Source organism: Ascaphus truei, chromosome 1 (assembly GCF_040206685.1).
Source record: "Ascaphus truei isolate aAscTru1 chromosome 1, aAscTru1.hap1, whole genome shotgun sequence".
In the NCBI taxonomy this organism is placed as follows: Eukaryota; Metazoa; Chordata; class Amphibia; order Anura; family Ascaphidae; genus Ascaphus; species Ascaphus truei.
Genome location: NC_134483.1, coordinates 438,821,887 through 438,846,031, shown reverse-complemented (window position 1 = coordinate 438,846,031; position 24,145 = coordinate 438,821,887). Strand labels below are relative to the sequence as shown.

The 24,145-nt window shown below is 39.7% G+C and overlaps 1 protein-coding gene across 1 annotated transcript in view; it reads right to left on the bottom strand.

Moving 5' to 3' along the window:
• LOC142502418 (uncharacterized) overlaps positions 1–23,390 on the bottom strand; it is a 47,318-nt gene extending 23,928 nt beyond the window's left edge. The window contains exons 1-2 of the mRNA XM_075613410.1: positions 23,228–23,390; positions 4,936–5,010 (exon numbers count right to left, since the gene is read on the bottom strand). Of these exons, the coding sequence (XP_075469525.1) occupies positions 4,936–5,010; positions 23,228–23,390 (238 nt within the window). The remainder of the gene's footprint in view (positions 1–4,935; positions 5,011–23,227) is intronic.
• Between the last annotated feature and the right edge of the window lie 755 nt (positions 23,391–24,145).

Sequence of the window (24,145 nt, the reverse complement as noted above, 5' to 3'; positions counted from 1 at the left end):
CACGTTTAGTCCACGGTTCACCAGCACATGTGCTGGGGCAGGTTGGAGATAAAGCTAGTTGCATCTGTAGTTCAATATGTACAAATATCCATTGTAAACTACTGTATTAATTAATTAATTAATTAATTAATTAATTAATTAATTAATTAATTAATATGGTATCCGAAGAAGAGTTGACAATGGGATATGATTAAGAACAAGGGGCCTCATGCAGTAAGCGCTGAAAAAGTGCTCTCGGCATGATTTGGGCGATTTGCCTTGCAGTATTCAGGAAGGGCCGAATCCCTGGCGAATCACTGCGAAAGCAAAACGCCGATTAGCCAATGGCGAGACAGTCTGTCTCCCGATAACCTGGCAAAACGCCGTCCCCTGCCGATATGTGTTTGCAGCAGAGAGAGATCTGCGACTCTTTCTGCGCAAACATCGGCAAAATAAAAATATATCAAAACAATTTTTACTCATAGTGTAGATGTGCAGGGGGTCTCCGGAACTGAACCACATTATTTTCAGGTCCCTGCTTCCCGAGATACAGGCCCCTTTATGAGGTGTCGGTATCCCTCTGCATTGAAAGGTCCCGATCACGTGACCGCGGAATGTAAACAAAGCAGAGGGATACAGGCACCCCATTAAGGGGCCTGTATCTCAGGAAGCAGGGGGTCGCCGGACCTAAAACCAAAGCGGTTCAGCTCCGGAGCCCCTCTGCACATCTATACTATGAGTAAAAAACATATAAATAAACAATCATTCCTTGCAGCTATCTGCTATGGTAATGAAGCAGCATTAATGTATTTTTAATTATAGTTTACGGGAGCAGGGGGTCCCCTGAGCTGAACCGCATTTATTTGTGGATCAGGGACCCCCTGCTTCCTGAGTTACAGGCCCCGGTATGTGTCATCAGATGCCAGTGTTGCGCCATCTTTATAGAGCCCACGTCGCGTCTTGGACGCTGTAAAGATGGCGGCGACATTGGCCTCCAATGCCCCAAACCGGGGCCTGTATCTCGGGAAGCAGGGAGTCCCTGAGCCACAAATCAATGTGGTTCAGCTCAGGGGACCCCCTGCTCCAGCACAATATTATTACAATACATTAATGCTGCTTCATTACCATAGCGGATAGCCGCTAAGGCAATGAAGGGGTTAAGGCATAATAGCATGTTTATTGGGGACAATGGCCCCCAATAAACATTGCAATAAACAACATACACCCCCTGTACCCTCAACAACCCCTATACCCCCATTACATATATTACATTTTTGGGATGCACAGCAATGATACTAGAGGCGGCGGTGGCCCTCGGGTGTTCCCCGCAAGCCTGCAGTACCAATTCAGTGCACCCAAAAAAAAATTACAACACATAAATACACCACCCATAACACATACAGTATAGTAATGTGCAAAATTACTATTATACACATATGGATAATAGTGAATTTGCCCATTTAAAATACATAAAGAACAATAAATACAATAAATACATATAGCACTCACCCATGTTCGGCTGCCACGATGAAGGCCATCGTCATCTTCATCACCGTCCATGCCCCCTCCGATGCTGCAAAACATAAACAAGAATAAAAACAGCCAATGTAATGTCCCCTAACCCCTTAATCACCATAGCAGTTATTAACCGCTACAGTCATTAAGGGGTTAACCCATCCTCACCCACCACTCGGCAGGCCTACATACCCTCCCCCACTACCCCCCCCCCCACCCCGTGAGGCCTAACCACCCTTACACACTACCCAGCCGGGAGGCCTACCCACATACCCTTGGGGCCAATACCCCCTTCCCCCACCCCCAGTACCCACAATAAAAACAATACACAGCCCCACAAAAAACATCATTATATTTATTACATACATAACCCACCCCCCGTGCCCCCCCATAAATACATGATTTATTATTTTACATACAGGGTTAATACCCCAGGCCCACGGGAGTCCCAAATGTGATTATTTTATGGTTTATTATTTTATGGGTTCCTGTGCGTGGATTGGGTCGAGAGCAAGTTGTTCAACGGGAGTCGGTGAGTTGGTCAAGTAATGGTAAGTGAACAAAAGAAATTGTTTATTTTTAACTTGTACATGTTTTTTTTAATTTTTTGACATGTCATATTTGTTTTTGTTTAAAGATCATTTCTTGCGACTGTATGTATGTATGTATGTATGTATGTCTAGATAAATATATACATACAGGGTAAGAAATGGTTTGGTAGGAAATGCTTATTTTGCTGTATTTAAAATGATTTTGGCTATGCTGCTATGCATAAATGTGTGTGTAATGTATTTTCTAATTAGATAGATGTAATTTTTGGTCTTGTATGGTGTCTTGTTTGGTCATGGTGAGGCTTGCTTTTGTATATTGAGTTCTTTTTGGTACTTATATTTTGTCTGATGGTAACTTGTTCTGTTTAACGATTTAAATAGTTAATTGTGTAATTTTTATGGATGGTATTTTAATTGTTTTGGGATTTGATTAATGAATGCTAATTGATTTATGTTGACTTGCTTGGTTTAAATAGTATACTTGTTTGGATTGAATGGTATTTTGTTTGGAATATATTATTGTTAACATTGATTGGCAGAGTATACATGGTGCATAGATTGTATGCATCATGTATACAATGTACATTCAATGTTTTGATTGTCATTTGATGCTTTTGATTGGAAGATGAGATTTGATTTTTTTAGGAAATAGGATTTTATCTTACTGTAGCTGATATGGAGAAGTGGTATTTTTATTATAGCATGTTTTTGATAACCCTTAAATATTTCTTTGTATATTAGTTCATCATGTGTATGTATGTATGTATATATATATATATATATATATATATATATATATATATATATATATATATATATATATATATGTGTGTGTGTATATATATAGTTGCATGATGAAGCCACTGTACAAATGAATAGGTGAAGGGTGGGTATCGGGCCAGGATGGCTTAACCCCTTAATTACCTTTGCAGTTATTATCCGATAAGGTGATTAAGGGGTTAATTGATATCAGAATGTAATTGCAATATATTGGCTATGTATTTTGTTGGCAACGGAGGACACAAATTTTGCTGGCGAGGGGGCTTCTTATTGATGAGGTGAGTAGATCTTTAGTTATTTTATTATGCTACTTAATGTGTTTAATAATGGGCAAATATTCTATTATCTCTATCTGGATAATAGTTATTTTGCACATTATTGGGAGGGTAGTGGGGGAGGGTCTTTAGGCCTCCCGAGTGGTGGATGAGGGTGGGTTAACCCCTTAATGACTGTAGCGGTTAATAACCGCTATGGTGATTAAGGGGTTAGGGGACATTACATTGGCTGTTTTTATTCTTGTTTAGGTTTTGCAGCATCGGAGGGGGCATGAACGGTGATGAAGATGAGGATGGCCTGCATCATGGCAGCCGGACAAAGGTGAGTGCAATATGTATTTATTGTTTTTATTGTTCTTTATGTATTTTAAATGGGAAAATGCACTATTATCCATTTGTGGATAATAGTAATTGTGCCCATTACTATACTGTATGTGTTAGGAGGGGGGGGTTATTTCTTTATAAGTATGTATGTGTTTTGACATTAATTTGGGGGGGCACAGAATTGGTACTGCAGGCCCGCGGGTAACACCCGAGGGCCCCCACCGGCCTATAGTATCATTGATGTGCATATATGTGTATGTTTGGGGGGTATAGGGGTTGTTGGTGTAATATATATATATATATATATATATATATATATATATATATATATATATATATATAATATATATTTATTTATTTATATATTTATTTATTTATTTAGTGTGTGTATTTTTTTTTATTGTGGGTAGCGGGGGTGGCCGAAGTGGGTATTAGCTCCAACGGTGGTTTGTGTAGGGCTTGCGGGTGGGTAGCGGGAGGGCTTAAGCCCTTCATGACCGTAGCGGTATTAACCGCTAAGGTCATGAAGGGGTTAAGTGCACCCGCAACCCCCCCGCAAGCCCTAAACAACCACCAAGGGCCAAATACCCCCTTCACCCACCCCCGCTACCCACAATAAACCTGGCACGGCTGGTTAACCCCTTCAGCCGCTATGGTAATGAAGTGGCCTTTAAATGCATTTTTCCTGCCTCGGATGCATGCCGGGGTCTCCGGTACTGGTATTAATGGGTATCAGCTCCGGAGACCCCCGGCATCAATCCCAGGCAGTAAAAAGGCCTGAATTTTTCTAAGTATCGAATTTGCCGATGCTTCTCCACCACCAACTTGCCAATTTTAGTTGGCGGGCTGGATTGGCATTAAAATCCCAATTCTAGAGTGCTGATCACCAGTGAAAAGCTGATCGGGGCTACTAGAATTCAGCCGATTTAAAAAAGTGCCAAAAAGTGGCTTATCGGCACCCGCATGCCGAAAAGTTTTTATCGGGAACAAAAATTGCAGATTTTGGCCACTTTTTGGCGCTTACTGAATTGGGAAGGCTATTTTGGTGAGAAAATGACGAGAAAAGCCTTATCGGCGCTTACTGCATAAAGCCCAAGGCTCACTAACTTTATAGTCAGTGACCACTAAGTTCCTCCTTCAGTTAAAAGAATAAGGTTTTTCCTTCTGAAAATAGCATTATTATATACAAATGTATGATAGTAAACTACGGGTGAGAAAGATAAACAACTGTCTAACGGAAACAACATTTTGGTATAGTTATCAGAATATGTTAAAAAAAAGTGAGGGAAAAAAGGTCTTGAAGGGAAATGACCATAGATAGAATATGTGACAGTCATCCCAAAATGGGTAGTAAAAAAGCAACATAAAGCATATTGATGAAAATATTTTAAATGGTTTATTGCTGAAGGTGGCAGAAACAGGCAACATTTCAGGTCCTAACTGGGCCTTTCATCAGGTACAAGTGACATATAAACACACATTTAAATAGACACAGAACACAAAGAAAATACAGCAGTCAAACTCCGTTGGAATAACAATGTCTAAAGCCAGAATATCACTGCAGATCAGAGTTGGGACTGGTGGTGCTAAAGGGAAAAATAACTATCATAAACACAAAAAACAAAAAGGTCCCCAAAGAAAGCACTCAGACATAGCTCATAAATAATGCAACAAAAGATATGGTTAAAGTAACAAACAAATCATTTTAATCAAACATCTAACAAGAAACCTAAAATAACACACACATGGAAACAGAATAAAAAAACACCTGATTAGATAAATGCAAAAATAGGACAAAAAATATATAATTCTAGGACTACACACAAGGAAAAATAACACTGAGGAAAAATGGAACATGTATTAATAGACTATACTGTACCAAGAACAAAGTGCCCAGAGTAATCACGACTTGTCGGTCATCTACAAAAGTAGATGCAAGTCCAGCCTCACATGACCTGCAATCACGATCATTCCGTTGGGGGAGACACTCACAGCATGGCAGATGAAGGTCAGCTCGGGTAGGGAATACACCCACGTCTGGTCCTCCGCAGTGAGCTCTGCTTGTCTCGGTGATGTCTATGGGTGTCTGGTAACAATGTATCACTGCCAATTCCCCCTGTAGCATTTGCTTGTGCTGTTTTATTATGTGTTTATTTTATATCATACTAAAAAATCTTTTTTGAAGTTTGCTCTGGTATATTCCTTTACCAAACATGAAAAGATTAGCATACTCTGGTGCAACATTGGACTCCATGGCGGTGCCCTGGCATTGCTGGTAGTACTTAGGACACTATGAGAAAACAGAGTCCCTGTTTGGATATGCACTCCACCTTATATGTGTAAATTATACATACTGGAAAGAGGTGGTGTGTACCACCTCCACTGATTTGAAATAATATTTTTTATTTATAATTGAACAAAAGGAAAACAAAAAAGTAGATTAAAACTAAAACTCACAACAGTGCTTATTGTAGAACTGCAGGTCAATGTATAATAATATTGTCCCTGCTAATACGAAACTGTGAACCTAACCTAACAGATGCCTACAGCCATGGCAGATGTCTGCATATGATAATTACTGTATCCAGGCATATGTGATGGTGCTTCAAAAGAAGTGCTAGGTGTACACTATACCGGCATATCCCGCATTAACGTACGCAATGGGACCAGAGCACGTATGTAAAGCCTAAATGTACTTAAAGTGAAGCACTACCTTTTTTCCACTTATCGATGCATGTACTGTACTGCAATCGTCATATAAGTTCATAACTGATGTAAATAACGCATTTGTAACAGGCTCTATAGTCTCCCCTCTTGCGCACAGCTTCGGTACAGGTAGGGAGCCGGTATTGCTGTTCATGACGTGCTGACAGGCGCATGCGTGAGTTGCCGTTTGCCTATTGGGCGATATGTCCTTACTCGCGAGTGTACTTAAAGTGAGTGTCTTTAAAGCGGGGTATGCCTGTATAGTGTGAAATATTGAAGTAGCAGAGAGGGACAAAAGTAAACATACCTGGGTCCTGTGTGCGACACTGCACGGTTGATTCAGCCTGCAGGTAATATCATTTTCCCTCTCCTGCTCTTCCGTCTCTACCCCTCTCCCTTCGGATGTGAGAGTGGAGTGTGTAGAGGAAGTATAGTGTTCTGAGTTAGGGCCAATATACTCCTACTCTCAACTGTGGAGTCTCAAAGCATTTATTAAGAGAGAGTTACCTTAACAGAGGGTTAACACTGCAAGGCATACTCAGCCTGCAAGATTCTATCCTTCTGTTGTCTCTCTCCCCCTCTCCTCCCAACCCACCCCCCCTCCTCTCTCCGCTGGTGTGAATGTGTGTGTGGGGTATGAGAAAGAGTTATAGTGCTGTTATAGTGCTAGTAGCAGCTTTTTGCTTTTCTACACTATGCATGTATGAGGCTGCCACGATATAGTTAGGGATTAGCATATACATTTAGTATCCCTTTTGAGCCCCGTTGCAGCTTTGTTACAATCTGTGGCACTCCTTCCACTATGCCTGTTCAATAGCTTCCACTATAGCTATATGATACACACAGATAGGCACAGGAGGAATGATCTAAGACTAATCTGACCAGGCTGTGTCACAATAGATCTATACAGATGTCACATAGGAGGTAATTCAGTTATCTAGGCAGTATACATTGTATATAAACACACACACACAAACAGGATTTATTTAGGTTTATTTTGTTTAGTTTATTTAGCACTAATTCTCTCATTATTGTGAGAGTCTTGGGTTCAATATTTCACACTATATAGTATACACCTAGCACTTCTTTTGAAGCACTAGCACATATGCCTGGATATAGTAATTATCATATGCAGACATCTGCCATGGCTGTACGCATCTGTTAGGTTAGGTTCACAGTTTCTTATTAGCAGGGACAATATTATTATACATTGACCTGCAGTTCTATAATAAGCACTGTTGCGAGTTTTAGTTTTAATCTACTTTTTTGTTTTCCTTTTGTTCAATAATAAATAAGAATTATTATTTTAAATCAGTGGAGGTGGTACACACCACCTCTTTCCAGTATGTATAATTTACACATATAAGGTGGAGTGCATATCCAAACAGTGACTCTGTTTTCTCATAGTTTCCTAAGTACTATTATCCTTGAGTGCACCCTCAGTATTCAGCTGATGCAGAATCCAATCCCCTGTATATATCAATTGCTGGTAGTAACCAAAAACAGTTTTTTGTGAGAATAGTCTCCAACAGAGAGATATAGAATTCACTCTTATTACCAGCGTAGTCACTATATAACCATTTTGTTGTTTTTAATTGGCCTTCAAGGTGTGGAATAGATGTATACAGGTTCTCTCCGTCTACAGTGACCAATAAAGTACCATTAGTAACCCGATTAATGCCCTATAGTAGTTTAAAAAAATGTGTGACATCTTGAATAAGAAAAATGTACTGTTGATACAAATACCACTTATATTTAGGACACATGTCTCAAACAGGTCTGCAAACCTGTATTTCCCCTTTACATATTTTAATATACAATGCTTCCACTGCAGACAGGGATTCTGGGTAATAACATGCAAATGTGCATTCATAGTGTGTCACTTTTTTCATTTTTGACCATTTGAACATGGATCCCTATAATCTTATGCCTGCATATTACATAGCTTTTTTAGCACAGTCTGAGTTTACTTGCTATGCACTTCTTTAACCCAGGCTGTCTTGAAAAAAATCTGTGTAATACGACAGGCAAAGGCTTGGATGGATCCATGTTAAAATGAATAAGAAGCAAAAGTGACACACTGTGAGTGCTCATTTGCATGTCATTACCTTGAATCCCTAGTAGCATTCAAAGCATTGTATACTAAGAGATAATGGGGAAAGGCAGGTTTGCAGACTTGTCTGATATATGTGAATGTGCTCACAAGTGGTATTTGTATTTGCTATACACGACACTGTGGAGGGTTGTTGTCACTTTTTGCTAACTACAGTATAACTTTTTGGGGGGTCTGGTTGTAGTTACGGTCACTGGTAGAGACCAGGCCTTGATAACTGGGATCAAGGAACTAGACAGAACAAAGGAATCAAATAAAGGATATTTATTCTGGCTGGAGCCAGCAGGCAAAGCACAAATTGCAAAACGTGTTTACATTTACCAAATAGGGGATTACGGGGAAATCCTAGCTAACTGGGTGCTGGATGCTGCTTCAGTAGGCTTATCCAGGAGTACTTTCACATCTGTAGGGTCTCAGGTATCCTAGACTGTGCGGATGCAGTTTCCCACAAAGCACTTTCGAATAACACGCTCGCCATCTTTAGTCTCAGTATCTCTGAAACGCTACACGGAGATACCCAGCAAACCAACAGTCCCAGTGCAGAAAGCAAGTTTTAATTTCCCGCTCGGATCAGCACTGAGCCTTGTTCTGGGGTGGCTCTGGAACTGACACAGAGCACACCACTTAGTCAGCTTACAATACATGCAAACCCTGAGTAAGTCTGTGGATCTCACCATTATATAGTTTCCCCATCTTCATAGGAAAGCATGTAAAATGGGGTCACAATAAATTTCAGTGCAGATGTTGTGTGAGGACCAACCAGAGCATGAAGATTTGCCTGTGGTGATCAATCCCTGCTGGGGTTGTGACTGTGTGGCCAGGTTGGCTCCCAAGGGTTGTCTTACTGGAGAGTGGGAATTTCAAATTGGACAAACAGAACAGAGCCTATGAAGTTCATACCCAGAAGTCATTCCCTGTCGCTGGCCGGATATCTCTCACAGAGATAGGTGCCCCAGTGTCTGGGGCATACAAAGTCTCTGCTCTTTGGACCAACATCTCTCAAACATAAGGGCTGCCCATCGCCAAGCTCATTTTCCCCCCTGCACCATACTTCCCCTTCTCGACTAGCGAGAACTTGGAAAGTTATACAGGGATATAAGTATGAGAGACATTCTGTGGCATCAAGATTTCATTATAGTAACAGCAGGTGTTACATCACTCTATACTGTAATATCACATGAGAAAGGGTGTGATGCAATAGCTTCAACTTTTGACCAGGACAAATTAATTCCTGTTGAACTGGCTAAATTTCTGATGGAATCAATTAACTTTATCCTAAGGCATAATTATTTCCTATTTATAGAACAGTTCTATTTACAGATATGTGGCACCGCCATGGGTACCATATTTGCCCCCAGCTATGCGAACCTATATATGGGTAAGTGGGAGGATGATGTCATCTGGTCCGACATGGAGCTGGGGGTAAATCTGGTCCTATGGCCACGTTACATAGATGACGTATTCTTCATATGGAGAGGTACCCCATGTGATCTACTGTAGAGCTGTTCAAATTACATCTAAATGGGAATGATAGAAATGTAAAATTCACATTTAAAGAAGGTAAGAATTGCATTGAGTTCTTGTACCTTCAGTTATATATTGGAAACAACACTCTCCAGACAAAAACTTACTATAAACCAGTACAAGCGAACAATTATCTCCTGGCCAGCAGTCACCATAATCCCAATTGGATTAAAAATATCCCTAAAGGACAGCTGGCCAGGATCAAACGAAATTGTTCAGATCCTCTTGTATTTGATGCAGAGGCACAAAATCTAAAACAAAGGTTTATTGATCGTGACTATAATAGACATCTGCTTGATAGAGCTGTTGATACAGTAAGAGCCATGACGATGATGATTTATTGGAATATAAACAAAAGGAGAAAAATGATGGCAAGACAGACACGGTTGCATTTATTACACAGTATAATTCTTTAGCACCACAAATAATTAAAACATTTGGGAAACACTGGGGTCTTTTGAGGCACGATGAGATCCTTAAAAGTCATCTGAAAGAGAAACCAGAAATATATTTTAGGAGAGCAAACAATCTCAAAATGAAACTATCACCCAGCTTTCCACTACAGTAGAAACTCATCCAAAACAAGAGAGGTAATAAAAGGTTACTTTCCTTGTGCTAAATGTATAGCTTTTCATTATAGCATTAAAATGAATAAATTCATGTCCTGTGTCACAAAGAAAGAGTATCCAATCAGAACATACAATATGTGGGCCGCACGGGCAGAACTCTACAAAGAAGATTAGGGGAACACATCTACAACATCAAAAGGGGATCTGAATCTCACAATGTGTCACTCCACTTTAAATTAAAACATGCTCAGAGTCCAACAGGATTGAAATGTCATGCCATCGAGTGTCCTAGTTTCTGTAAATGAGGAGGAGACAACATTAATCATATCTCCAAAAGAGAATCCTTTTGTATTTTTGAGTTAAAAACACTCAGTCCACAGGGGTTAAATGTGGAATTTGACCTTTCAGCTTTTCTCAAATAATTCATGAATAATTTTCAAATATTTCTGTATAATATGTAATATGGACATTGGAATTGTCTGCCGACAAGTACTACACTTATTGATTGCCATAGTCCATTATCAGTTATTATTAAAGCCTGCTTTCTCAAAGTAATATTCTCTACTGTATATATATCTAACATCCATTTTTTCTGATAAATTAAATTAATTAATTTTACAAATTTATTTTATAAATATTTTGTAAATATTAATTCATTTCCAGTATAATTTTTTACAATTGCCAAATAATTAATTTTATATTGGTATATCTATCCAATTAATTTCCATCTTTTGGAGGTGCCTCTCCAATATCCATAAAAAATTTAATCTATATTGCAAGTTGTATGTTGTTAATCTATTTTGCAATTTGTATGCTGTTAAATTTCAATGAATATGTTTATAGTATCTTATGTCCTAATCCCATTGCCAAGTAATTGCATTTATTGTATAAAGATGATGTAATAGTCATTGAATATTGTTTGGTGTACCTATGCTTGGAGCTAGTATTTGAATATTTAAAATGCTATTAATTATTGTAACAATTGAGTGGTAAAATTTCCTAGTAGTCGGATTTATGCATTGATAGCAATTATATTAGTACAATTATATTAGTAGTATTCATATTAATTGATGATTGTCATTATATTACCTTTGTGCAAATATTCTATCTATTCAGAATATCGAAGTAGGTAACGGCATTAACGGCCATTTTTAATTAAGTCCAGGATGTTAATTGAAAGAACTTTTCCCCTTATGAGACATATAGGATAACATTTCACTGGGGCTTTTTGTTTTCCTTTCTGTAGATCAATATAAATACTGTACAAATATAAAATGAGTATCTCCATTGTTAAAAATTAACATAGGATGTACTCCATGAATATATTTTTCCAACCTCATCAACTATGTAACTACGAACTATGTAATATCCTATACATATGGCAGCTATGATCCTGCATCTTTTAACAACATAAAATAAATAAAAACATTTTTTCAGCAATTATTTTGTAAACCTAAAGTACATTTTGGTAAACAAAAATTGAAGCAGCTTTGATAGCCCTGGTTTTCTGATCATGACAGATGGTTTATTGTATATCATTTTAGTTTTGTTGTTCTATTATTTTGGCATGAGAGACATAAATCATTTCTGTTTGCCTTTTTATCTTCTGCTTTAGACTTGAACATTTGAATTAGGCGTGACTGTTTTGTGAGGTTTGTATGCCACAAATGTCATCTTTCATCTGAAACAGGTGTTATTGTCCTTTTCTGTGATTGATACATTCTGCCTGATCTGTGATGATAAAATATTAAAGCACTTAATAAATCAAAACTTTGGAACATCTGGACACTTGTTTAGTGCAGATACTTTACAGGGTTGTGCATATTGTAAAGCAATCAGAGATGTGCAAGAGATCCGAGGAGCACTGAGCAGAGAAAAAATAACTGGACTACTAAAAAATTCCTTCATAAATTAAACTCAGTCTAAAAATGTATTGTTATTTTTTATTTGAAAGTTATAATTCTTAAATAAAATGTGCACAGTTCATATATTTAAGCACTATAATTCAAAGCCCCTAAGGAAGCTGGTTACCCGTGAAGCATGTAGGGTGGCAGTTTTTGCACTTCTGAGCCTGAGAGGACCCCGTTCAGCCTGCATCCACATCCCCTGAGAGTACCTGTCTGCTTGATTGTTTGCTGGAGGCTGCTGAGTGGGGAGATTATCTGTGCATTTGCTGCTGGTGGAGCCTGTGAGCTCAGAACGCTTTATTCCAATGTACAGTGTGTGAGTACGTTGATTTTTTTAATTCTTCCTTCCAACTCTTGAGGGCCAACTCTACCTTCATATTTCTTTGCCCATACAGGGTACTTTACCAGAACTCAGCTAGGGGATAATGAGGCCAGAGGTGTCCACTGAATGTGTGGTTCCAGAGAATTCCCCCTCATTGAGGATATAAAAACTCCCGCCCTTCCCTGCGGAAGTTAATCTCCTTAACCCTATGATGGGCTAACTCTTTGGTATTTCTAGGGGGAGCTCCATGGTACCCTCTACTTGAGATGCTGGGGTAGAATGTTCAAGAGTAGCTGGTGGCTTTTGGGTGGAAGTAGAACCCCCTTGAGTTACTTTGGGGGCCACAGAGGCCCACAGGGCCTTCACCACATCCTCCACCACCTCCTGGGCAGATCAGATGTGATATCGCATTGGTTTGTAGGACTTTTGGGAGGGTTCTCCTCAGTAAGCATCCCTGCACAGAATGTGCCTCCTGCAGAGAGCCCAACTTGAACTCCTCATAGAGATGGCCCACCTCAGACACCTCACCAATATAATTTGTGGTACTCGCCACAACACCCCCTCACGTATCCTCTCCCCCCGCTTCATCCCCCATACCACTGCCCTAATGTCACTCCCACTCCCAGAATCATCCATGGGAGTCTGCCCAATTTCATCTCCCTCCTCCAGTAACAGAAGCTTGGTCATTGCCCCAGGTATGCCACCTATAAGTGGCACAGCCAGAGGGAGATTTTTATTAACCCCAGAGTACCAGAGGATAGCTGTATTTGGTGCGGTAAATGCCCTGAAATACAAGTCCTTGGGGATTATTTTCCAGTTGAGAGTGGTAGTGAAGGGCCCACCAACGTCCAAGTCATGGGGCAGGGCCTCAAGCTGTATTGCACTCTGCCCCCCCCTCAACCCCTGACTCCTGGAGTACCACCCTATCCCTTGCCACTACTTTCAGATCCCCTGACCATATAACCTCACCCCCATGGGGATCTGGAGTGGGGTTCAGGCCAGGTTTGCTGATCTTAACCAGTGGGCCAGACAAGATCACCCCATGAGGAACAGATGCCTTGTTCCTCTTAGAAGTCTTTAGATGGTGCAGCCAGGGCACTGGATGTATTAGGCTGAGCTCTGTGGCCATGGTTGGTTCTCGTGGATTGAGTGGCTTTGGGGGTAAGGAGCCTGGGTAAATTACTTGTGTCCTACTATCCCTCGACCCTTTAGTCATGATAAATGAGAGAGGTGAGGTGCAGAGAGGATCTGTCCCTTTAAGAATTAGGTGCCTCTCTGCTAAGGAAGGAAAACAGGCAGTTAAAAACCTGAAGGTCTCTTTTTTTCCATTAATTCCTCTCTCCTCAGTAAGTAGCAGCATCAGCACTCCTTTTTCTCTTTTTTTTAAATTGAGCTCCCATATCAAATATGGAGAAAACTCAACTTTAAAAAAAAGATGAGAAAAAAAAAAGAAAATTGAACATCCAGTGCTGGGGGAGGTAAAGGGGGTTGAAGCTGCAGTTACCAGCTCAGTGAGAGTAGGGATGTGCTGGGATGAATAACTGCAGCCTTTGGGGGAAAACAATAAACAGTTTTAAATCACCAAAATAAACTCCAAACTCCATACAAAATACATACAATATTCCTCTAGTATTCACAGCGGCATTGAATCTCAACCCCCCCAGTGTACATCTGTGTTGCTCCAAAGGCAGACAGCCTGACGGTCTCCCCAAGAGCCGCTCCCCTCTGCACAGGACCAGCGTGCTAAAGGTTAACATTTGCTCGTACTTTGTGGAACGTCAACCCCACCGACTGGAATGTTAATGAGCCAAGAGGACACACAGAACTTTGGGTTCACAGCTGCCTTGAATCTCAACCACCCCAGTGTACATCGACATTGCCCCAAAGGTGGACAGGCTGAAACTCACAAGCCCTTTATCCCTGCACCCAATTTTCCAACTCTATCTGTCCATAAGATGTCTGTGAATTGACTGTATAACCCTGTTCTTTTAATGTAATCATGTATATTTTATAACTATATGCCCAGGACATACCTGAAAACGAGAGGTAACTCTCAATGTATTACTTCCTGGTAAAACATTTTTATAAGTAAATAAATAAAAGTATTCCTGCACCAAAATATATCAAATTAAATTACATTTGAAAACAATACTATTGTTGTTTAAGCAATTGTTTAGGAGCTCTTTAAATATGCTGCTAAACAGAGCCGGACTCTTCAAACATAAGAGCCTATGCACTAAGTAGCGATAAGCCACTTATTGCCACCTTCTCGCCAAAAAAGCCTACTGCTATTCAGTAAGACAAGAAAAAACACCAAACATTGACACGTTCACAAATAGATTTTATTTTGAAGTCTATTAAGTTCATTTTGAGCCATAATTATTTTATGTTTGACTCTAAATATTTTTTTGCAAATCTTAGGCACAGCGATGGGGACAACCTTTGCCCCATCGTTTGCCAATCTGTATATGGGGCAGCGGGAGTCTGTTTTTGTTGGAGCTGAAGCGCTGGAGGAGATACATTGATGATATCTTAATTGTATGGGAGGGTAGTGAGTTTTCATATTTGGAGTTCGTCTCATCACTGAATGATAATGAATACAATCTGAAATTCAGTGGTGAAAACAGTACTCGTAATATACATTTCCTTGACTTGGAAATATTTATAGAAAACAGTTCCATCCACACTAAGACCCACTTCAAAGCAACAAATGTGAATTCATATCTGCATCCCAGCAGCTGTCATGACAGCAGATGGATACAAAATATTCAGTTCAATCAATTTTTAAGGCTGAAAACGAACAATACTAAGGAGCAAGACTTTGATGAACAGGCTAGCTTCCTTAAAGGGAGATTTCTTGGGAAGGAGTATGATGGGGATTAAATCAAGGTATCATTGAACAAAGTGAAAAAAGTGAAACACCAGTTCATGTTAAAATATAAGAAAAATCTTGGTAAACAGAAACCTATCTTACAAAAAGGGACAGGTGCAAAGACCGGTGGAATTAGAAAAACACCAGTGTTTATAACACAAATTAAACGTGTCTTGTGTATGCACTGGGGTTTTTTAAAATTAGACCCAATATTTGGTCCTTTGATAAAATCTAGACCGGATGTGGTGTTCAGATGGGCACATAATTTAAAGGGCTTGTTAGCGCCAAGTCCCACCATTGAGTAGTCCCCAAGCGCCAGCGTAGCGCCAAGTCCCACCATAGCAACATCAGGTCCCGCTTGGGAATTGTAGGTAACTTCAAGTGCGGGAAATGTAAGGTCTATAATCATGTAAAAGTAGATAAACAGGTAACATTATCGGTTACAAAGAATACATATAAAGTGAATAGCTTTATAAATTGCCTTACTACACATGTAGTGTATGTGTTGCAATTTCAGTGTAACCTGCAGTACATTGGTAAAACTAAAAGGACATTCAAATTAAGAATGATGGAGCACCTCAGAAATGTTATATGTTAAATATCCCAAAGTTATTGGCAAAGGGACAACCTCTGACCCCTCTTTTGAAACATTTTAAAGAAGTTCACAACTGTGATCCGGGTTCTATTAGATTTATGGGGATAGATAGTATCCCACGCAACTCCAGGCAGGGTAATAGGGTCTTGCTTTATTAAAGAAGGAGCAGTATTGGATTTATACATTTGATTCTAAGTATCAAAAAAGGTTTTAATGAGTTAATTGAGCTCACACCATTTTTAAGGTAATATTGTGTAATATTTCCAAAAAACAAAAATTGGTTTTAAAGTTAATTCTTTTAAGTACACCTTTTTAGATCTTTTGTAATTTTTATATGATTTCATATTGTTTAGATGTTGAATACAGTATGTGCATTTTAATAAGGTTTGTTTGTGTATTAGATTGCTATTATGAGCAGGCTGTTAATCATGAACACATTGTGGAATGCTCAACACATAAGCAAGTAACTTTAAGCATGGAAGTGATAAGAATCCATAGATGGGGTACCCTTTAGGTATCAGAATAACAAGGCAATCTCACATATAATCAGATCAACTGGTAGTATCCCACTTGGCACTGTAGTAAGGTATACACACAATAAAGTGTCCAGACACATATATAATAATATAGTGTGATGAATTGATGAATGAGATATATCTCAAGGACTCAAGTATAGTGCAGCATCCTTGGGTGGTAATCCACGTCCTCAGGTACAGGTGTGCTTCCGTCTTTCATCAGGTACAAAAACAGGAATAAAAAGACACAGCACTACTTCCCAAAAGATAAGATCAAAAAAAGGAGAGCGTTCCCAAAGTGAAAAAAGGCTAATTTATTAGAATCATGGAGGAAAAAAAACAGCATACACAGGTAGGAGGCCCAAACCTACACATTTCAAGCGTTAGCTCTTTATCAAGGTGGATAAGAGGTATGCTTACTTTATTGCGCTATGTATAAGCACAACATAATTGCTTATAGAGACAGTGTTAGCTAGGGAAACACTTCTCAAGGTCCCACCTCCTATATGGGAGTGTCTGGATAGGCAGGGCAGTGTGACATCAGCAACTCAAAATAACAACAACAGCTTTATTAACAAACGTTTTTGACAAATGCATTTTGTCAGGTAATATATCTCAGAAATGTTAAAAACAAAAAACAACAACAACTTTAATCTATATATGTGTAGCCCCGGACCCCCGTTACCTCCGTTGCCAGGGGTGAGGGAGAGTGCCGCCGGAGCCAAGCGGCAGACCCGTCGGCAGTTCAGAAGGGTGGGGGCTGAGCAGGGAGCACTCCGGTGCTCCGGAGGCTCCACGGCGGCCCGACAGTGCAGGGCGCCGCCAACTTGTAGGGTTTGCGCATGCGCAGAGCGGCGGTGGCCATTAGATGTTGCGCATTCGCAGTTATAGCGCGCGAACCCCCCACCAATCAGGAGAGGCTATGGGCAAGGACTACATATCCCATGAGCCTCAGGAGTGCCCCACATCGCCAGGGAGCAAATAGGGCTGCAGTATCTCCCTGCTCTGTGGAGATAGCTACATTCCGCGCGCTTGGAGGCAGGCAGTCGGCGCCAGGAGAGTCTAGGGGGAAGGAGGTGAGGGTGCTGGAGTCAGTGACCCACTGCACTAGGCCAGCAACATCCTAGGCCCTAGTTAGCCCTGAGCCCCTCAGTAGAATGTGTCACTGCAGGGACAGGCCCTAGGTTAGGGATCCTGCCCCTTTAGTATCATCAGCACAGTTAGGGACACAGTGGACGCTGCACTTCCCATTCCGAGGCTTGGGATCAGGCCTACTCCGCAGAGAGAGTGGAATCATACCCCGGTGGACAGCCTTGACTGAGCACCGTGCTGGAGGAACCAGACGTCACCCAGGAGGTCGTCGGATCCTTTTTGAAGATCCTTTGAATGCCCAGGTGCAGCCGCACTGGGCAGGTATTGTTAATTAAGTGCACCAACTACAGAGTACTCACACATAGTGGCAGCACTGATCATGGGACAAGGGTTATACTGTGGACACAGTGTGGGGGTACACGGTGGTGGGCATGGGGTATACACTCCTAAGTTGGAGAGAATGACATTGGGTACTGTGGACACGGTGTGGGGTTATCACCCCTGGGGAGTGGTGTTACAGGGTGACACTGAGGTTATGCACTGTTTATGTCATAGGTTTGATGCATTTGTAATGTGTTATGGTTTGAATCTGCATATAGTAAACCTGTGTTATATATACCTTTGGTGTATGTGGTTTCTGGGTGGGTTCCTATGCTAGGGCCATTCTACATTCCTATAAAATCCTACATAGGTGGAGGCGCTGACCGACGAGAGAACGTTCCAGAGAAGCACCCCAGGTTCCCATCAGCAGAGGCTCAGGCCTCCTGTGAACCTGCAGGTATATGCACCACACCTGGTAACATATAGGTTCCCCCTCACATGCACTTTATCTGCGATTGGGGTAGGGGGAACACCCGTTACATATATAATAAAATTATGAGTACAAAATGAAAAAGAAGAGAATATTACAAAAGGCATAGATCAAATCAAATGCGCTATATTGTGTAACAGAAACATCTCTTACTAATTCATACATAAAAACAAAGAAAAAATAAAACAATAAAGGAGTTTTAACAAATATATGTATGACTGGAGGGAGGAGGAACAAAAAAATATATATAATGAACTATAAACCACTTCTGAAATTAGCTCTAGACAATATAATTCACTTTCTTAGAACAAATCATTTTCAAGGCTCCCATACATAAATACTTAAAGTGTATTTTATATCATATATCAATTGGCGAAACGGTTTGCATATGTTCAAAACTAAAATAAAGTTGAAAGAAGATCATACAGTATAAATCAAGATGGCACATTTTTATGGCTCTGTGTGTATCAGATATTGAAAATTATAATAAGACTACAAATTGATAGCCTTATGGTATAATTGCATTAGAATTAAATAGCACATAACGATATATATATATATACAGTGTTCGACAAACCTATACATTTGCTCGCCCCGGGCGAGTGGATTTAACCATCAGGCGAGTAAATTTTGGCCCAAGCAGCACACGTTTGGTAATAGGTGGCGAGTAGATTTTTTTGTGTGGCGAGTAGATTTTTAGGTGATTTGTCAACCACTGTATATATATATATATATATACAGTATATATATATATATATATATATATATATATATAAAAAATAGAAGAAAATAAGCGCCAAATCCTAGTGCATTACTGTGCAAACTTGATAAATTTAATGCCCAAAAATCTCAATAAAATAAACTCACAAACATAGAACAATTAAAAGCATTTTATGAGATATACTCATGCTCCAAGGACCAGGAAAACGCTGCTTGACTGCTGTCTTGGCTCCGTCACACCTCTGGATCTGAATGCTGCCTTTGCTGTTCACCGATAGCAGGAACTGACGTTTTTGGCACTCCGCAGTGATCTCTCCCCGGGTATACACCAACAGATGCTTTTTTGTTCCCACCGGGGACGATGGGTATCGCGGACCAGCGGATGACGTCACAAAGATGGCGGAGGATACCGACCGATTGAATTCAAAGCAGTTCTGGAGCAAGCGTTTGTGAAGGTCCACTGCACACCTTCCCTACGCGTTTCATCAGATGGACTGACTTCTTCAGGGGATGGGCTCTGGGTGTGTGGTGTAAAGTATATATACACACCCACGAGTCCAATTAAATAGATTAGTTAATAGGCAAAACAATGTGTGGGCAATTTGCATGATTGAATAGTCCCATAGGTTAGATGTTTGAACACCTGATAATAGGTATCCACAATTACATATATGCCAACACATAATAACATATTATAAAAATGATAACACTTAATAATAATAAATGTATTAAAACAAACTAACAGTTGATGTCCTGACTTAATTTAAATGACCAAAGAGTGTATCTAGAAATTTCAAATGCCCCATTGCATATAATTAAACAGAGACGATAAAAAATATATAGTAATTTACATTTAGTGAGTATGGCTTGAGGAGGGTAGATCTGATATTAACATATAATACTATAGAGTTGATAGAATTTATATGGTATTTAGTTTAATAGTTATAATTAAAACTAGCTAACTATGTCTAAATTTAGCTATTTGTGGATATAAAAAAACAAAAAAACAATGTGTAGTAGAACAATGCCTAAAGATAATATAATATGATCTAATATTACCAAATGGATTTTGTGACAGAAAATAGGCGATGGTTGCATTAACCCTACATACTAGTCTATTAACCCATTTTTTGGGAATGAAATTATTTGTGGATGTTAGGAGATTCCTCTAATAATGGAGATCTAAAATTAAATTGACATACTGATCTCCCTATAAAACAGAAACAGCGTGGAAGAGAACAACATGAAATTAATGATGAAAAAATTCAAGACCAATTTATCAAACTGGATTTAGTGAAAAATATATATTAAAAGGTGTATATATATTTGGAAGTATAGACTGGACATTTATCCTAGGTCACATGTATAACAAACCTAGCAAGCCTGCATGGTGCAGCCAATCTCCCAACACTCCTCAGTGTCTGTGGGGGGAAAAAGGGGGGGAAGAAGAGGGGAGGGGGGGGGGAGGTGGGGGGGGAGAAGGGAGAAAGGAAGGACAGGAGGGGGGGGGGAAGGATGGAGCGGGGGTGGAAGGGATATGGTGTTGAATGTTGTGAATGGTAGTGTCTAGTGAATAATTAATATAGAATTGATGTATAATATCAATATTAAGTGCAAAAACAATGTGAACAAATATAAATATATAATTTGTGTAATTGTGTATGTGACTACTAGAGATGTTTAACTTACAGAAATTCCACTATATTTAATGAACAATTGTGAATGTAAGTGTACAAGTGATATGATAGTGTTAGTACTACTAGTCTATGGTAGGTGGTCATGAAGGGAACATGTCAAGCATGTTCAACCCAGACCTCCATGATCTCCAAACCCACAGGAGGTGAATGTCAGGTGATGAAAGGAAAGAAAGAAGAAGCAGATCAAAAGTCCCAACGTGGGTAGATGGAGAATTTAGATAACTGTGCTGATATCGATACAATCATTTAGGCCTTCTGGACTGAGTGTACTCAATTCGTAGATCCAGTATGTCTCTCTAAGATTAAGAAGTTTGTGCCTATCTCCACTTAAAAGTGTAGAACTGATGGCCTCAATGCCCATGACTACTAAAGAAGATGGATCCTTATTGTGCTTCAGTTCGTAATGTCTGGACAAACTATGTGTTTTTAATCCATGTATTATATTACGTCGATGTTCCAAGAATCTTATACATAGGGCCCGTTTGGTTCTACCAATATACTGAAGCCCACAGGGGCACATGATTGCATAAACAATATGGGTTGAAAGACAGTTGATATGCCCTTTTATTTGATGTATAGATCCATTTGAATGGGATGTAATAGTCTCTGTTTTCTTTAGATGTTTGCACGTAAGACATCTTGAGCGATTGCACAGAAAATTGCCATTTTTAATATTATTACTTGATTGGCTAGTCTTATGAAATTTTTTCAGTCTACTCGGTGCCACAATAGATTTAATGTTTCTTGCCTTCTGAAATATCACCGGTATTTTTGGTGGCAAATGTTTCCCTATGATGGGATCACTGAGCAGAATTTCCCAGTGTTTGTTTAATACATTTCTAATTTTCTTTGAGGCACCGTTAAATTGCGTGATAAACTGAGGAATGCAAGTCTGATTTTTATCCATAGTACGCATCTTATTGTTTCTAGACAATATGTTAACCTTTGACTGATCTAACAGTTTTATTCTATCTAATTGACCCACTTGTTTGAAGGTTTCCATGACAGTGTATTTATTGTAGCCCTTGTCTATAAATTTCTTTGCTAGAGCGTCCCCCTGGGCCAAGTAATCAGAATCCAGAGAACAATTTCTCCTGATTCTGAGAAATTGGCCCCATGGGACGTTCTCCAGCCATTTGTGATAATGATTGCTATTATGATGTAAATATGCATTGGTTGACACTTTTTTAAAATATGTTTTAGTGATAATTTGATTCTCACTATTAACCATTAGCTCCAGGTCCAAAAAATTAATATTGAATTTATTTGTTTCAAAAGTGAACTTCAAATCCATCTGATTGTCATTAAATTATGTTAGAATCTCATTTAATGCCTCCTGTTCACCGTCCCAAATGAATATTAGGTCGTCAATGAAACGGCCATAGAACACCAAGCTCTCCCCCAGCCTAGCATTCCCCCACACATGTGTCTCCTCCCATAGGCCCATGTATAGGTTCGCATAGCTGGGGGCAAAGCGGGTGCCCATGGCCGTTCCACAGGTCTGCAGATAGTAATCGTTTTCGAATAAAAAATAATTGTGTTCCAGAATGAACAGGATTGCATCCAGAATGAATTCTCTTTGTGTCTTATTAATATAAATTTCCTTCTCCAAATAATGTGCTATTGCAGCCACCCCTTTGGTGTGATTAATACATGTATAGAGCGAGGCCACATCGCATGTGGCCCAAATGTAAGTGGATTTCCAGGGTATCCCAGAGATGGAGTCCAAAACATGCAGCGTGTCCCTAATATGTGATCTCAACTTGACCACCAATGGCTGTAAAAAATGGTCAACATACTGGGACACGCTGGACGTCATAGACTCCACCCCCGAGACAATTGGTCTCCCTGGGGGGTTTACTGTATTTTTATGTATCTTTGGTATGTGATAGAACACTGGTGTTCTAGGATAACGTTTGAATAAAAAATCGAATTCTGCTTTTGTGATTATTCCCATATGTTTTGCCTCTAGGAGAAAGCTCTTTAGGTCCCTTTGATAGATATCCATTGGATCACTATGCAGAAGTACATAGGATATCCCATCCCCTAACAGGCGATTGGCTTCTGCTACTGTATGTATACGCTCCTGTCTTGAAGCACTATGCCTCCACCTTTGTCTGCCTGCCTTATTACAATTTTGTTTGCTTCACCTAGTTCTTTTAAGGCTTTTAGTTCATTTTTATGCAAATTTCTTTTTTGCAGTGAAGGTATATTCTGGCAGAGTGACTCGAAATCTTTCAATACAAGTGTATAAAATGTATCAATGAACCCCCCCTTTGCTTGATAGGGGAAGAAAGTGGATTTTGAGACAAAAGGTGAATGTATATAACTGGCTGTGGGACATACTAAAGGAGTGATACCGATATCAGTGGATGAGGATGATACTGGATCTACCAAGTTTTCCACAAGGTTTGGTGCAACATCATCTAAATGTGTAGCGTGTTGTGTAAAAATGTCCAAATTTAGACCACAATGTGCATCAATGTCAGCTGTGTCAGAGCCATCTGTCATAAGTGAGGTCATAGCCCTGATACAGTCCCTCTCTTGAGAACTAAAGATCTCCTCCTTCTCCCTGCCCTTTAAGGTGAAAAATCTCATTAAAGTGACCTTTCTAATATATTTGTTTAAATCTACAAATAGATTGAATTTTTTTGGTGAACTGCTAGGTGCAAAGGAAAGACCCTTGGAGAGGAGTGCAGTATGATGTGCCGACAATACAAAACTTGATAGATTGAAAATACCGTGACTCTCTGGCATCAATGTCCTTAGTCTGCCTTCCTTCTTTCTTTGTTCACGCTGCCGTGATCTTCTTCCCCGCTGTTTCTTTTTCTGCGTTGTGAGGAATTTTCTCGCACTGTTGGATGTCTGTCCCATAGAGGATATGTTCTTCCCTTCTCTCTCTCCTCCTCCTTCTTCACCATCTCTAAAAAAGAAGCGATATGAGAGGTGGACTTAGACTGTGATATTGTGGATTCCCTACTAGGATTTTTAGGGATAGCTCCACTTTTTTCTCCCCCTTCCTTGTTTCCATCATTTGAACCTTTAGGGGAATCTGATAAAACCTCAAATCTATTTTCTGTAGAACACATCGGTGTTAGAGGTTTATCTACCTTCTGGTTCTTGGTATTTGATGTTTGTGTTCTAGATGAGGATACTGAAGTATGTTGATAATCCCTACTTCTTTCTCTATATTTGTTATGTTTCCTCCCTTTGCTGGGAGGAAAATGGTGTTTGGAATTATCACGCCTAACTCTTTTCCAATTGGTAACCTGATCAGT